At 46.0% G+C, this 15,505-nt stretch overlaps 1 protein-coding gene across 1 annotated transcript in view; it reads right to left on the bottom strand.

Moving 5' to 3' along the window:
• Positions 1-15,505, bottom strand: part of LOC119393148 (KAT8 regulatory NSL complex subunit 1) — a 118,048-nt gene that overhangs the window by 23,723 nt on the left and 78,820 nt on the right. The window contains exons 6-7 of the mRNA XM_037659967.2: positions 8,520-8,639; positions 7,102-7,252 (exon numbers count right to left, since the gene is read on the bottom strand). Coding sequence (XP_037515895.1) covers positions 7,102-7,252; positions 8,520-8,639 — 271 coding nt within the window. The remainder of the gene's footprint in view (positions 1-7,101; positions 7,253-8,519; positions 8,640-15,505) is intronic.

Raw genomic sequence — 15,505 nt, 5'->3', positions numbered from 1 at the left:
AGATGAGCCAAATAAATGCTTTTTTTCGTCTTTTTGCCCCCATTGTAAGTCTACTCCAATAAGTGTTTTCAAGTAAGATATTTGGATGCACTTGGCTTGTTAGCATCTCTCTTTTTTGGGAGCACTTCTGATAAGCCGAACTCCTGATAAGACGAACAGATGACTGCGGTCCCTTCAAGTTCTACTGTAGTTTTTTGCACTGTTTATTACTATGAGGCACTTAATGCTTTCATCCCAAAAAAGATTGGTGCTGGCCACCCAGGATAATAGCCTTCCATTGATTTGATTCGAACCAGAAGTGATACATTTCTGTGGACCAAAGCGTCCTTTACTTCCATCCTGAAATTGTCCCCCACACTAGTTTCCAATGGCTGCAGTGTGGTGTCATCCATTAGGGAAGAGCGAACATGTTGGAGGTATATTATCCCCCAGTAACACATATTCAGGACAACTTCAGGTTGAGAATTGCAGCTCACAAATGAAAAAGCACCAGATTCACCAAATTCTAGTACACAACTTTGCTACCACTAAGGCCAATCTGAAAACTGCCTGTACATTACTATCAGACGTGATACAGAAATGGCATTCGCAATGTCAGCTGTTGGAACTTCGTCTTCATCAACCTAGCAGACGCCGTTTATCATCACCGTGACTGCTCCTCACGAGCTGCCGCTCGCTCGAGGGCACGAAGCCATCTTTTCTTCATGTTCCATTAAAGGTGTTCGTTCGGATGTGCCGTCTACTTCTCTACACGACAGTCTGGTAGCCGGCGGACCTTGAGGTCCACCACATCAGCCACAGTTTATCATGACAGCCAGCATCACCATTGTTTTCACAAGGTCTGAGAACAGCCGGTGAGACACCAAAATTGATATACAGTAGAATCTCGTTACAACGAACTTCGCGGGACCGCTGAATTTATTTCGTTATTCTGAAATATCGTAGTACTGAAAAATGATGTTGGTAATGTAACACAACAGCGAAAATAATGTACCTTTGCAGGAGGTGAACATGGTGGGGCCTAAACAACGAACGAAAACACTGGGCACCGAGTGGAAACAATTTACTGCTTAAAAAAGTCTGTTATCTTCTTCTGGCGAGCAGAAAGCAGGCGCTGGTGCATGTATGCCTCCACGTCCGCAACCTTCCTAAGGATGTCTTTGGGTACATTCTTGCAGCACCCGAGGTACGATCGGGTCTTTTTAAGGAACACCTCAATATCCGAGCTGGAAATAGTCTGTTCCGTTGTCCCAGACTCTGCATCTCTAGCGTTGTCTTCGTCACTGCTACAGCAATCTTGCTCACACACTTGACTCATGATTTCTTTGCAGGTGAGCTCGGTAAAAGTCTACTGGGAGCTTCTCGGTAAGCTCATTCCAAAGCTCTGGGTCGAGCTCCGCTTCGTCATCGCAGTCTCGTGGTGTAGGCTCGCAGTCTTGCAGCGTAAGCGAAATCTCGAGAAGACCTGCCTTTTGCCAGCAGTTGCTAATGGTGCTTGCCTTGACGTTCCACCATGACCCTGTCAGCATTTCTGCAGCTTGACGGATGTTGACCTCCGTGGGCAGCTTCAGTCATATGTTAATGAGAAGGCGCTGCACAAGTCACTTCCGAAATTCGGCCTTCACACATCTTATTATGCCCTGGTCTAAAGGTTGGAGCAAAGACGTACAATTCGGGGGCAGAAATTCAAGCTGCACATTGCTCATACGCACGTTCACCATATGTGCCGAGCAGTTATCAACGATTAGAAGAACCTTATTTTGTTTCTTCTTCATTGTGTTGTCGAACTGCAGCAGCCACTGCGTGAACAGTTCCCGCGTCATCCACGCTTTCTTATTTGCCCGATAGTCGCAAGGCAACGAGACAACGTTTTTCAAGCAGCAAGGCTTGGCAGACTTGCCAATAACGATAGGCTTGAGTTTTTTCGTGCCTGTGGCGTTGCAGCAGAAGAGCACTGACACGCGAAGACGCGATTTTTTTCCGCCCTTGCACTTTCCGCCTTTAAAGTTCATTGTCTTATTAGGTAACAGCTGATAAAAGCACGCCGCTTCGTCGGCGTTGAAAATGTCGTCTGGACTGAACGTCTCGACGATTTCCTGAAAGCGCTCGTCCCGCCAGGCAATCGCACTTTCGGCATCGGCTGCCTTTTCTTCCGCACATGCGACTTGCCACATGATGCCGTTCCTTTGCCAGAACCGATAAAGCCATCCGGCACTTGCGTCGAAGCCGGAGGTGCCCAAAGCGACCGCGAACTGTCGCACCTTTTCTTGAATAATAGGGCCTGAAAAGGGCACACCGTGTTGTCTGGCATCCTTAAACCATGTGAGGACGGCGTCGTCGACGGTTTGGTAGTTGCCGAGCCGCAAGCGTTTTCTTGAGGGAGCCCCCCAGCTGTGATTCTCAATGTAATTTCACGATCTTCTCCCGATCCTTCAGTATCGTTGCCACTGTTTACGGCGCGATATCATGCTCCCTGCATATGTCCACTTGCTTTTTTCCAGCATTCAGCTCCGTCAGAATGTCCACTTTTTCCTTGAGCGAAAACTGGCGTCGCTTCTTTTTAATGCTGGGGCCAGGAGAACTCATTGCCCGAAAAGCGATCGCACAACACGATCTCAACTTCGCAGCTCCAAACGACAGCAACTGGAAACGTGGTGAGAACAGCGGCAACAGCGGGACTAAGCCTACAACGTTTTTTGATTTGGTTTGACCAGTTTGACCGGTTGGTGATGCTCGCATTGATGTCGACGCTGATGGGGCTGCACCCGGTGAAGCGGGTTTCCCGGCGCATATCTGCTGCAGATGATGATAGGTGTAAGCTTCAGTGATTTCCGTACTGAAACATTCACGGAACTTCGTAATAACGAAGCATCTTGTTGATTTCGGGGTTAAATTACGTACGTTAATCTGAAATATTCGGTATTCTGAAATTCATTGTACTGAAAGTTTTTTACATTGGCAATATAGGCATTTTGGCGGGAATTTCAAAAAAATTCGTTAATCTGAAAATTTCAATAATTTCATGTTCGTAGTAACGAGATTTTACTGTAATAGTAATAATATCTGGGGTTTCACGTCCCAAAACCACAATATTGTTGTGAGAGACGACGTAGAGGAGGGCTCCGGAAATTTTTACCATCCGGTGTTCTTTAACGTGCACTGACATCGTGCAGTACGTGAGCCTAAAGCAATTCGCCTCCAATGAAAATGCGAGCGCCGTGGCCGGGGTCGAACCCGCGACTTTCGTGTAAGCAGCCGAGCACTATAACCACTGCTCCACCGCGGCGGACTCGTAGGGTAGTGATGTCATCCCACGTTCAGGCTTTTATCAGGAAGGCAGATTCTAATGGTAAAGCGCCTGTGGTGCCACACTCGTGCAATACAGTAAAGAATCGATAATTCAGACAGCGAGAGCTCGGACTTTATTGTGGCATCACCATTCTCCCCACAGATGCCATGCATAATTGAAATTTTACACTTACATAGGGTTCACCATCAGATATATTGTCTAGAATACAATTGCTGAGTGTGAGTGTCTACTGTGCAGAGGTTGGTGTACCACAGTACGAGACCATGCTGAGTCCCTGGAACGCCGTGCGCTTCAGAAAAACTGTTCGCTCTTGAAGTGTGGCTCGACTTCTTGTTCGTTTACATAATTAAGCGACTATCAATAAAAAGCATGCCTCTTTAGCACCAACAAAACTATGCCTCTGTGGCTTCTTCGGAGGAGTTTGAGTAAACAGATGTCGGTGCTTGTAAGAGTTCTCGTAGAGCTCACTACCATTATCCTGGACTCATCGTCGAAAGCGCAATGGGAACAGGCACTTTCACCGCAAATATAAGCTATTTCGGTGAGCACATGCTGCAGCATGGTGTTAAGTAGCCAATATAATGTTTTCTCAGCTGTTCACAGTAATCCACTCTACTGCTAATCACCATCATCGTCATCACCCGCCTTTTTTGTGTCCACTACGGGATGAAAGCCTCTCTCGATGACCTCCACTTTACCGTGTCTTGCTCGAGCTGATTCCATGTTATTCTGTCACCTCACCTGTTCCTCTGCCAGTCTCCACTGCATTTCCCTTGCTATCCATTTCGTCTTTCTCACTGACCATCGGTTATCTGTCCTTCGCATTGCATGACCTGCTCATGCCCACTTTTTTTAAAGATGATAGTCTTTCTTGGGGAACTTAAACGCAAAAATTTTGGTCTGTCTTTCTGTTTGTCTGTCACCCGATTCAGCCACCCGGCCAAAGTTTAACCACTTGCTTACCGTCCAGCTATCTTGAACTCGTACGGCTGTTCATACATGTGAACACTGTCGATCAAAGAGTAAATATTACGCATGTCTGAGGCGCAACATCAATACGTAAGTATTAGGTGGTGTGTTCCTTTACTAGAAAATACGTAGATAAGTAATTCTAAAGACCCTAATGTTTCTTAGGCTGCGCTGAAAATGCGACGCTATGAGGCAGATGCGGTGGTTCAACGTAGAGGAGGAGGTCTCGTGGAGTACGACCGGCACAATACTATCGTCTTTCGACGACATTTGCAGCGAAGCACGCAGATATGCGGCCAATTTTTTCTCTTAATATCAACAAGGATATCTGCTACCCACGTTTGATTTCTGATCCACTCTGCTGTCTTCATATCTCCTAATGTTACACATATCATGTTTCGTTCCGTCACACATTACGTGGTTCTTAGCTTACACTTTACACTTTAGGGACAGTGCTGCCTGTCCTGATTTGGGAATGCCTACTGCCTGTGCACCAGCCCATCCGTATGCCCGAGTAGGTTCCCCTGTCAGTTACTGACCCAGACGTACATGCACGGATTCCAGGGTCCTCTTACCAACCGCTAACTCTCATTCCTTCACAACGCCTTCTAACAGTATCCTTGACTTCAGCATATTTTCAACCCTGCTTTAACATTCATGAACGAGTCAAAGTCAAGCTGGGATTTCACTTACCAACATACCACTTGTAACTTGATTCATGGCTGCGCTAAAAACACGGACAACAGAAGAGACGTACACAGGACGGGCGCAAACTACCAACTTTATTACTGAACGCCAAAGTAAACCCATATATGCACGAATCTCATCACGTGCTCTCTTTTACGCCCCTTCGTGACTGATTAGCAACACACCCCCCTGGGGCTATCTTTCTTTGAAGCATGGTCATGATATGGTCAAAATATTAACAAGCAAAGAACTGATAGAACCACAAGGCCGATAAAACTAAAAATTGGAAGTAAAAAACCAGGACACTGTGTGTCATTCAGACAAAGCCGTCTAAAAATTGCAGCTCTTTTTGGAGCAATGTCAAAGAAGGCATGCTTACGCAATGGTCAGATTTCTTGTTAATAAAATAGGCCTCAACAACAAAGCAAAGCTTTATTGCCACATAACAGCGCGCATTCCAAGCTAACAAAAAGAGCATTGCGACGCTCTGCTGCCGTTCAGCTCTTGAGAAATCATGCCAACATAGGGTTCGAGAAAGCCTTGCCTATCAAGTTGAACGCATGAGCGAGGCTGGCTATCCTTCTGAGCTTATCTGGAGTTGCTGTGAACGTATTTTGCAGAATGTGAAAACAGAAGGAAAAGGAAAGCAGCCTAGTGCAGCCAAACAGCCAGTTCACGTAATGCCCTATGTTCACCGTTTATCGCACAATGTAAAGAAAGTTCCGAATCGGTTTGGTGTCAAAACGGTTTTTACCGCCCCATGCAAATTGGCTAAAGTATGTGCAATGATGCGCAAGGAAAAGCGCTCCGTGTGCAACAAACGCTCCTAACTAGGCTAGACTCTAATGGCACGAAAGTCTGGCCCCTATGGCGTCTCGGTCTAGCTACGCGAATAGAACGTTCTTACTTCGCGTGAGTCCGTCGCCTCGTTCCCGTGCCAAAGTCGACGCTCAGTCCCGTCGACGCTGCTCCTCGACGCCTGAGAGTCGCCGTCGTCGAAGCTGCCGCCTCGCTAGTTGTCCTCGTCGCTGACCCTTCGGTCTTTCTTCGAGAACGTCGTCTCGTCCAGTTAGGCCTAACTCCTGGCCTCCCCTTGATGCCACCGGGTCGTACTGCCGAAGTGGCTCTCTGGTGATTGTCCGTGGGTCGCCGTCGTCTTGCCGCGCTGTGGGAGTGCCGTAGGTGCCCTGCGAACTGCTGTGACGGGGCTGCTGCAAGCCCGGGGAGCCTCACTTGGATGACACCAAGGTCGACGGCCACCCTTCCGAGCCTCTCGTGCCGCTGCCCCCAGAACGGGGCCCTACTGCTCTCGTCGCGGGTGTGACGCTGGCTTGCAACACCTTGCTCCTCGACGACTCCAACGAACAATGCCCAACACTTCTTCTGTGGTCTCCCACCTCAGCTCGGGTCGCGTGGCACGCGCCTTTCTCCGGCCAATGGCTTGCGTAGACGTGGCGGGGGTGCACACCATCGACGCCTTGCGCTCTCCGGCACGCGCCCCATGACGCTTTACTCATGACAGTCACGAAGGGGCGTAAAAGAGAGCACGTGATGAGATTCGTGCATATATAGGTTTACTTTGGCGTTCAGTAATAAAGTTGGTAGTTTGCGCCCGTCCTTCTGTTGTCCGTGTTTTTAGCGCAGCCATGAATCAAGTTACAAGTTTGCACCAACTGGCCCAAATGAAAGCATTACAACATACCACAACTTTTGCCCAAATGGGTCGAGAACATCCATTCTTGTTTTATTACGTACAGTTCATAACCGTGATATGCCGATTTACTTGGTGGCTCTCCCAGTTTAGGAAAAATATTGGTACCAAAAAAAAGGCACATTAAATGTTGAATCGTAGTAGAGCGCCTTGTGTTACGTGTCCTTCTCCTCGTCTGGTCTGTTGTTTTCGCCGGCGCTGTTCTACTACGATTATGAACCAACTAGCCCAAAAGTACATTTTGACAAATGTTGAATGTTTTGAGAAGTACACAGTGTACTAGAAAAATAATTGCACATTCGAAATCAGCACACAAATATACATATAAACTCAGCAAGTTTAATCAAAATTGATAAAGAACGAAAAATAAGTTTTAAAGAACATTTATCATGCAATGCTTGACAAGCACTTCGGAGAGACATACTTTGGTGTGAGGATCTCCTTGTAGGGCAACCGTTCCACTCGTGTGGCTGAGGCAATGCTGTAGGGAATCACAATGTTGTTGATGTCAAAGGCATTTTCGCCTCTGCGTTTCCGCAACACCTCTTGAAGAATTGACCGGTTTTGTGCTCCACCTGGGATAAAACAAGAAGTACATACAACGAAGACTGTCTAGCGCAAATAACTGACGGGACACACGCACAACAGAGCGCTACAGTGAATCTACAGTGATGCTTTACCAACACACCCAGCCGTCAACGATATACACAATGAAGTGGAGAGTCGAGCAATGACGACGCAAGTGCATCTTATGTTAGACCTCTGAGCCCTCGGTCCTCTCTAATGCTAGCCCATTGTCAACCTTACTAAGCGGCATACTCAAAGGACAGTGCCTCTTACGACACTACACATATTATTATGCACCAGCTGGAAACCGTGAATGGCAACACATTAAAGGGCCCCTAAAACACGTCCGATATTTTTTTTTAACATTTCAAGTAAACATATGCATCGAATTCAGAAAGCAGTCACGATCAACAACGTGAAACACGGCAGTGCTACGAGCCGCGAGCACGGGAAAAAACACTGTGCATTTCTCTGGGCTTCTTGGTATCGTTGGTTATGACACCATGCACATCTGGTCATGTCAGCAACAAGAACCCCTTTGTCTGCTCCAGGCCCATAGCCAGGAATGTTTTCCAGGGGGGGGGGGGGGGGGGCACTTGCTGAAAACCTTGACTATGAGAAAAGCACCTATTTTCACCATTTATTTTTGGTTAAAACATGTACTTCACCAAAATTTCGAGGGTGGGGGGTCTGGCTACGTGCCTGGTCTGCTCTCAGGTAAGCATGCTTGCCGCTCTTCCTCCTCTCATGGTGAGGAGGAGCACTCAGCTGGGAGGAGACACGAGCCGACAAACATGTAACAGTGAAGGAAATAACGAAGCGAGTGAGGGTCGCTTTCAGATAATCAAACGTGTGTAACTCTGCTATTGCAGCATAGTTTCGAAAAATTCTTGCGGCTAAGTGTTTGTTGCAGGCTCGTACACAACTACAACACCCCAACAACCTTCAACCTTTTGTGGAGCACTCGTGAGCAACGTTGATGCCACAACCGAAACCACAAGCGCGCACCTCTTCAACTGCGAAGGAGCTTTAAAATTAATCCCCCCGTGGCAGAAAAAGGAACTCAAAAGCTAAACTGATAAAATACTGCCTCTTTTACCCTTTCGAATGGCATTATCTGTCCAGGAGCGCTCAGAGAGTGCCAAAATTTGAACTTAAGGTGATCGCTAACATACTATCGATGGGAACTTTGCCACGACTCTCGCTTTTCAATTTAATTCTCAGCTCTTGCGATTCCGAGCTGTTTCTTTAATGGTCCCATGAAAAACATGTCACCTGGGAGAAGCTGGGATGAATCTCCAAGTGATGGTGCAGGTGAAGGCACAGGAGAAGCAGCCTTGGAACTGCCGCTTGATGCAGTGGAGAAGGTGCGCTGCCGTTCTCGCTGCTTGGATGCTGCAATGCACAAGGCTGTGTCATCAAAGCAGGCTTGCTCAAAAGAGGTACAAATTGACAACACTTAAGCCAGTAAAAGTGGAACACATAGCGTTACTGGGCCTACGGCTGACAAACACATACAGTTCTGTTTAATGAGAGATGAACAAGGGCGCAGAATTTGAGCACAAAACCAGTCATGTCAGAGGCAGCTGTTCCACTTTGTAGGAATGCAGGAGTCCACACTACAGTAGACGCTCAGTAAACCGAAATCTCTTGATTGGAACAGCAGCTCCTAATACGATTAGTGTCATACTTGGGTTCTGCAAACCTGTTCCTCTCTCAGTAAACGGAACACATTTTCCTGGTCCCTTCAGGCTCCGTTTAATGAGCGTCTACTGTAGTTGCTCGAACGCCATTTTCCCTTGGAGAACTCTCGTGTCCCTCTCATCCCGACCGGACGGGTGGTAGCTGGTCATCAACTGCAGTCGCTTCGCTGCCACCATGCCCCTTGCAGGTTTAACGCTGTGTCCCATTGGCCTAATTTTGGTGGGACTCGGACCCTGCTTGCACTCGCCTGACAAGCGGGAAGACCACTCCCGGACCTCGGAGAGTGCGTACGAGTTTTGGCCTCTCCGGCCGGTGGTTACGTCGTCTAGTCGGGGCCCAGGCTCCCTTCCGTGGTCTCGAAGTCCCGAGGCAGCGCCTCGCAATCGTACACCGTCTATTTCTCTCAACTGTGCCTATGTCTGTTCTTCTCACTCTACTGTGTGGTGCAAGATCGTGAGAGCACTGGCCAAAGGGTAGGTCAATGCGCCTAACTTGGTCCTTTGAATGCTTATATGAGTGTGCCATTCACGGCCACTAAGTGCTTACTTTGTGACTTGTATTAGGCAACAAGGTGTCCTGTATGTCTCTTACAATTGGTTCTCATGAAAAGCAGATCCCATTTGAACCAAAAGCCCATTAATAAATTACCGATTTAGAGAGTGCCGCCTAAGGTTTCCCACTCTGGGTGCACGGGCTGGCCGTCCCTTCATGGTGATCGGCTGAGCTCTCATGTGTAGCTTTTCCAGTGGTACACGGCACAAGACAGACACCGACGCGGCACCCTACATAGGTAGCGAGGCCGTGAGTGCCGGGGTCGGTTAAAGGGACACTAAAGGCAAATATTAAGTTGACGCTGATTGTTTCAATAGCGCTGTAGAAACCTTGTAGTGTTTGCTGCGTGCCAAGGAAATGCTTATTTTGAAAGAAAATCACGTTTTAGTGGTCCACATGGCGTTAGCGCACTTCAAATCACCTGCCTGAACGGACCTTCTGATGTAGCAGTTGCCGTGCCCAATGTTGCCTGCCTTTACTGCCCGGCCGCCAAAGCTACGGTTTCTTGTGCAACAGCGGCCATCAAACTTGCCAAGACGAAGCCACAGGCCACTCCGAAACTGTATAGTTCACTGTAACGGAGCTTAGCTTGGGCAGCAGCAGCAGAAGTAGATTATCGACAGGGCGAAAATAGCGAGAGCCAAGAACACGCAGCAGTACACGATACCGAAACTACCCCTGTGACGCGCAGCTCGGCGAAAACGGAGCTTCTGAACCACTCGTGCCGTTCCCCAAGGTAGGGCCAAGAGGTTCCTTTTTCCATGAATCAAACAGAAACGGACATCTTGTGATGCATGGAAGGATCCTTTTTTATTGCAACTAGTTTGATTAGTAATGGCTAATTGTACCTGGGACACTCTGATGTCATCGGGATCATTTCCAAAATGTCCCACTCGTGGCGCACATCGTGTCCTACATTCACCTCAATTTCTCGATTACTAGAGCACTGCTGTTGATACTATTGACATTTTAGACGTTCTCACACATTGACCTTTCACTCTGACATAAATTGTTATTTGCCTTTAGGGTCCCTTTAAGCATAACATCTATAAGACAGAGGTGGGAGCAGTTCTGGTTAGGAGATTTCAGTTTACCGAGAGTATTGAGAAACATCTGCACTACCACCAAAGCCACAGCTGCGAGCACAGGAGACCCAACCAGATGGTGACAGCAGCACTGAATCAGCCGCGCCACTATACCTGCCTCTTTAATGCTATCGTGTTAAACTAGATTGCCGTGCTCCCTTGGTTCTCGTAGACTACTGACCAAACACCGCATAGGCACAAACGGTTGCAAGAAAATAAAGAAGCTTACAAGCTGCTTTTGTCAGCGACAGTGTATGAATATACAAAAATTTCTAATAACGTATTGAATATTTGAAATACGGAATATTTTTCGAATAATCAGCACCAACGGGAAAGCATAGCAGTGACGATACGTTGGAAAAGAAAGGGGTCATTTTCCTTGTTTTAATCACTGATTTACCAAGATGCATGCAGCCCAAGCTTTGATGGTACTAGCAACCCCATATTGATCCCTGGACAGAGGAGTTTTTGTTTAAAACTCCAGTGTTGCCGAAGTCAAAGTACCACCAATCACCAATCATCATCTTCAGATTCATGATGTTGATTTATAAAACACTGTATAAAGGCATGCTGAACCACTTTTCTAAGTAATCATCCAGTGACCTCTATAATGAAGTTTATTGCCTCACGAATCGATCGCCGCAAGAATTTTTAGAATCTGTCATTAAAGGGACACTAAAGGCAAATATTAAGTCGACGTTGATTGTTGAAATAGCGGTCCAGAAACCTCGTAGTGCTGCTTTTGTGCCAAGGAAGTGCTTATTTTGAAATAAAATCACGTTTTTAGTGGTCCGCATCGCGTTAGCGCGCTTCAAATCTCCCGCCTGAAAATACGACTTTCATACGTCACTGCTGCCGCGCCCAACGTTGCCCGCTTTTACTGCGCGGCCGCCGACACTAGTAGCAGCCGAGCGGAAGTAGCGGGACCCACAGTAGCAACAACGGCGCTGCGGCAAAGACTTGCTCGGATGGGCACATTCAAAGCCTTCACCAAGTTGCGGTTGGTCTCGTAATCCTCAGTACGAAAGTGCAGCGAGCACACACGCAGAGGTTTTGACTGTTTAGCATACTGGCGCAATGGCATGACAAAGCCACTTCGAGCGTAAGGGTTCATTCCGCGGCACCCAGTGAAAAGACACACCGGTTTCCTTGCTGCAGCACTGGCGTTGTGCACCACTCGGGCATCCGGCAGTATCACACGCATGCCGCATTTTGTCGAACTTTCTGTCAGAGCGACTTTCACGAGCGCGCTAAACACGCACGGCAGTACGCGATCCCGAAACTACCACTGAGACGGGCGAGGCACAGTTCGGCGAAAACGAAACCTTTGAACCACGCGCGCCGTTCCCCATGGCAACGCCACGGAGGTTTTGTTTTCCATGAATCAAGCGGAAATGAACAAACAGCATTTTATTACGTCTTTTGATGCTTGGAACGTTCTTTTTTTACTGCTGCTAGTTTGATTACTAGTGATTTATTGTAGGCCGACTTCCCTACGTCATCGGGATCACTTCGAAAATGTCCCACTCGTGGCGCTCATCATGTGATACATTTAGCTTAATTTCTCGGTAAGTAGGGCACTGCTGTTGATAATATTGCCGTTTTAGAAGTTGTCATACATTGGGCTTTCACTCTGACATAAATTGTTATTTGCCTTTAGTGTCCCTTTAAGTTACAGGGATTTGTCACACAATTTAACTCTTTCCTTACCGCAGGAAAAATGGGTGTTTTTGTAGGTTACACTAGGTCTTTTTTGCTGTAGGAACTACCACACCTAATATTTTATGTAATACATAAACGGAGAGCACAATGAATGAACTTTTCACGCATACAAGTTTTATCGATGTTATGCAACCAATATAAATTGCCAGATTCAAGATTGCGAGACAAAAGTGAACAGTTTGTAAAGACCCACTTCAATCTACTAAGAAAAAAAAAATGTACAAAATGTACTGCCGTCTAATAGGCACCATCTCTGAAAAAATCCAACTTTTTCATTGAACAGGACTTCCCCGACAAAAATTTCACTGCAAGCTCCACAATTGGCTGTTGCCATGCAGCAAAACAGTTCCTCGATGTAATGTATAGCGTAACTTGGCATATCGCAATAAACTCTTGTTTTCTGCTTGGTTTTCTAGTCGCACTTGCATTTCTTACATCCTGGCAGGCTGGTGCTGAAGCGCAAACTGAAAGCAGAAAGCGACGCTGACCAATGTTCCAGGCTGGTTTGCACATGGAGTTCTATCGGAGGAGGATAAACAACAATTCCAAAAAGGCCATGTTATAGCTAGCCCTGCGCTATAAACGGTTACGTTATAAGTTGTCCAGGCTGTAGTGGGCTTGAGTTACAATAGATTAAATACAGCATTGCAATGATGTATCGACCGAAGCCATTTTGGCACAGCTTCTGGAGCAGTTATCGAGCAAACATTCCTCTCTAAGCTGGACCACTAGTACTACAGGTTTAACAAAATCCGGGTTAAGGGGAGACGCGGGTCTTTTTTTTATTTATTTTATTAGCTGGGTGTACTGAACGAAATTTAACAAACTTATCCCATTTTTTCTGCAGATTCCAAATCTCTAATTAGATTTTTGGTAGCTGTATTAGTACAAAAGATGTGCAATCTCTATAAGCATATTTCTTACGGGAATTTTTGGCAACTTTGCTTTGTCAAACACAAACAAAGTATGTGGCAAGGCTGCCAGAGAGCTGGTTTAGCCGGTGATGCTAATCCGATTGTCTTCAACAAACTTTGAATGCAAAATAAATAGACGTAAATGTGAGTGAAATCTTTTTGCTGCATACTATTTCTGATAATCGAGAAATATAATTTGGTGAACAAAATTATAAGAAAATAAATAGCATCACCGGCTAGACCAGCTTCCTGGCAATCTTGCCACATACTTTGTTTTTGCGTTTGACAAAGCAAAGTTGCCAAAAATCCCCGTAAGAAATATGCTTAAATATGTGTTAAAAATTGCATATCTTTTGTTCTAATGCAGCTATTAAAAATGTACTTAGAGATTTTGAATCTGCAGAAAAAGCTGAATACGTGTATTAAATTTCATGCCATTCACCCAACTTTTAAAAAACCATTTAAGACCCACGTCTCCCCTTAAGATCGAGGTCAAAGATTCACTTTTAAGTGTCGCAGCGAGATCGCCATATGTGACGCCACGAATTTCAAAGTATTTTTTTTGTATTTTGGCGACATTGGCTCAACAAAATTTCCTGAAACTCTGTGTACTTCATTTTTACTGATTAGGAACTATGTAGGATCTACTAGATGCCACCAAAATCTATGAAGTCACGACGTTTAGTGCAGGAATTTCAATGTGCTGTCGCCACCTGCATTTTTCTTTTGCACGCTTTCTTGCTTACCAAGCATCTTCTTGTGGCAAGCATGGTGATTTTGGAATTGTGAAAGAGTAATTTACTAATATGTGAAAAATTTCTTGTCTGTTTAGCATCCCTTTAAGGGGGGACACTGGTCTTAGAGATGAAAAATCGTGGAAAAAGTCAATTTTCTGAATATAGTATTTTTGTAACGTATAGGCTTGCCACAAGTGCTGACCAAGTTTCTTACATTGTAGATTGACATTTCAGCCCCAACAGCAATTTATATCACCAAGACAAGCACTATTTTGATTAAGAAAAAGCACAAAAAATGGGCTCATTTAATCACATGCTGCTTCTGAATGACGTATGCTGCAGCAGTAGGCATGCAGGTTATGTCCTTGGTGGCTACTAATCATCTAACAAAAGTATTTCCATATCTTCTATTACATGTGGTTCAAAATGAGCTTTATCTGTTTCCTTGCATTTTCTCAAAACAAGCTTTTACTCACCCTGCTTGTTCGACTTGACAACTGCTCAAGCTCTAGAATAGCTACAGCTGTAATGCTTTTGCTGTATGAAGCTAAATGCATAAAGCTTGAAGTGCTGCAAGCAAATTCTTTCTTTTCTTCTATAATTTTTTAACCTGCCTGTGTGCTTGATCATTATTAGCTGTACTGTAAATGCTAAATTTCAATGGACTGCTTAACTCTTTACAGCCGGTTGTCGCGAATTCGCGACATACCGAAAGACGCCGATTAAGTAACACACGAAACGCGTTGATGCCTTCACCTGCGGCTGTCACGTATTTGCGGCGAATGTAGCTTTCAGCACGAGACATCTAGCGCCATTGCATGTTAGGTATTGCAAGCTGGAAAGTTGCATTTTGGATAATACAACTGCCAGTGATGTGATTGACTGAAGCTGTTTTGGAGCAGGTAAAAGGGCTTTTCGAGCAGCCAAAAACGCGTTTGGGAGCAGGGAAAACAGCTTTTGGATCAGCTAAAAGCTCACTGCCAAGGGGAAAAATGAACCGTACGTGTCAAGCAAAACAGTCAAATAAGGAGGAACTGTTCTGAAAGAAAAAGTTCTGTCCAATAATGGCTGTTTGCATAACACCACTGGATCACCTAACAGCCCCGTAAGCGTAAACATTGGACAAGGGTGTCAATGCAGGCTGCCATTGGCGTTGCGGTTTTATAATGGCTTAGAGTGGCCAAACTAACAATGCAGGTAGGGTTTCCCAACTACAGTAGAACCCCGCTGATACGTTTTTGAAGGGACCGTAGGAAATAAACGTAAGAGACGGGAAACGTAAGAGCCGAAAAACAGGAAAAACGGCAAAATATTTAGTGGTACAGAATTTTATTTCAATTCTTACGAGCAGCACGAAAATTGGCGCGCTCAGCCGCGATCTAGTCGATGGATAGAAACGCGGAGCTTAGGACGGCCTCATCCACAGAAATGTAATCAACGTATGTGATTTTTTTAACACCAACAGCTGTAGGCATGAAAGAACTAAGCACACGCAATCACGACCGGCGCGGCGAGTCCGACCGCGAACCGCACGCACGACCGTGCGA

The sequence above is a fragment of the Rhipicephalus sanguineus genome, chromosome 5 (genome assembly GCF_013339695.2).
Source record: "Rhipicephalus sanguineus isolate Rsan-2018 chromosome 5, BIME_Rsan_1.4, whole genome shotgun sequence".
Classification (NCBI taxonomy): Eukaryota; Metazoa; Arthropoda; class Arachnida; order Ixodida; family Ixodidae; genus Rhipicephalus; species Rhipicephalus sanguineus.
Note: the sequence above shows the minus strand (reverse complement) of the source record. Positions and strands in the feature narration are given on the sequence as shown.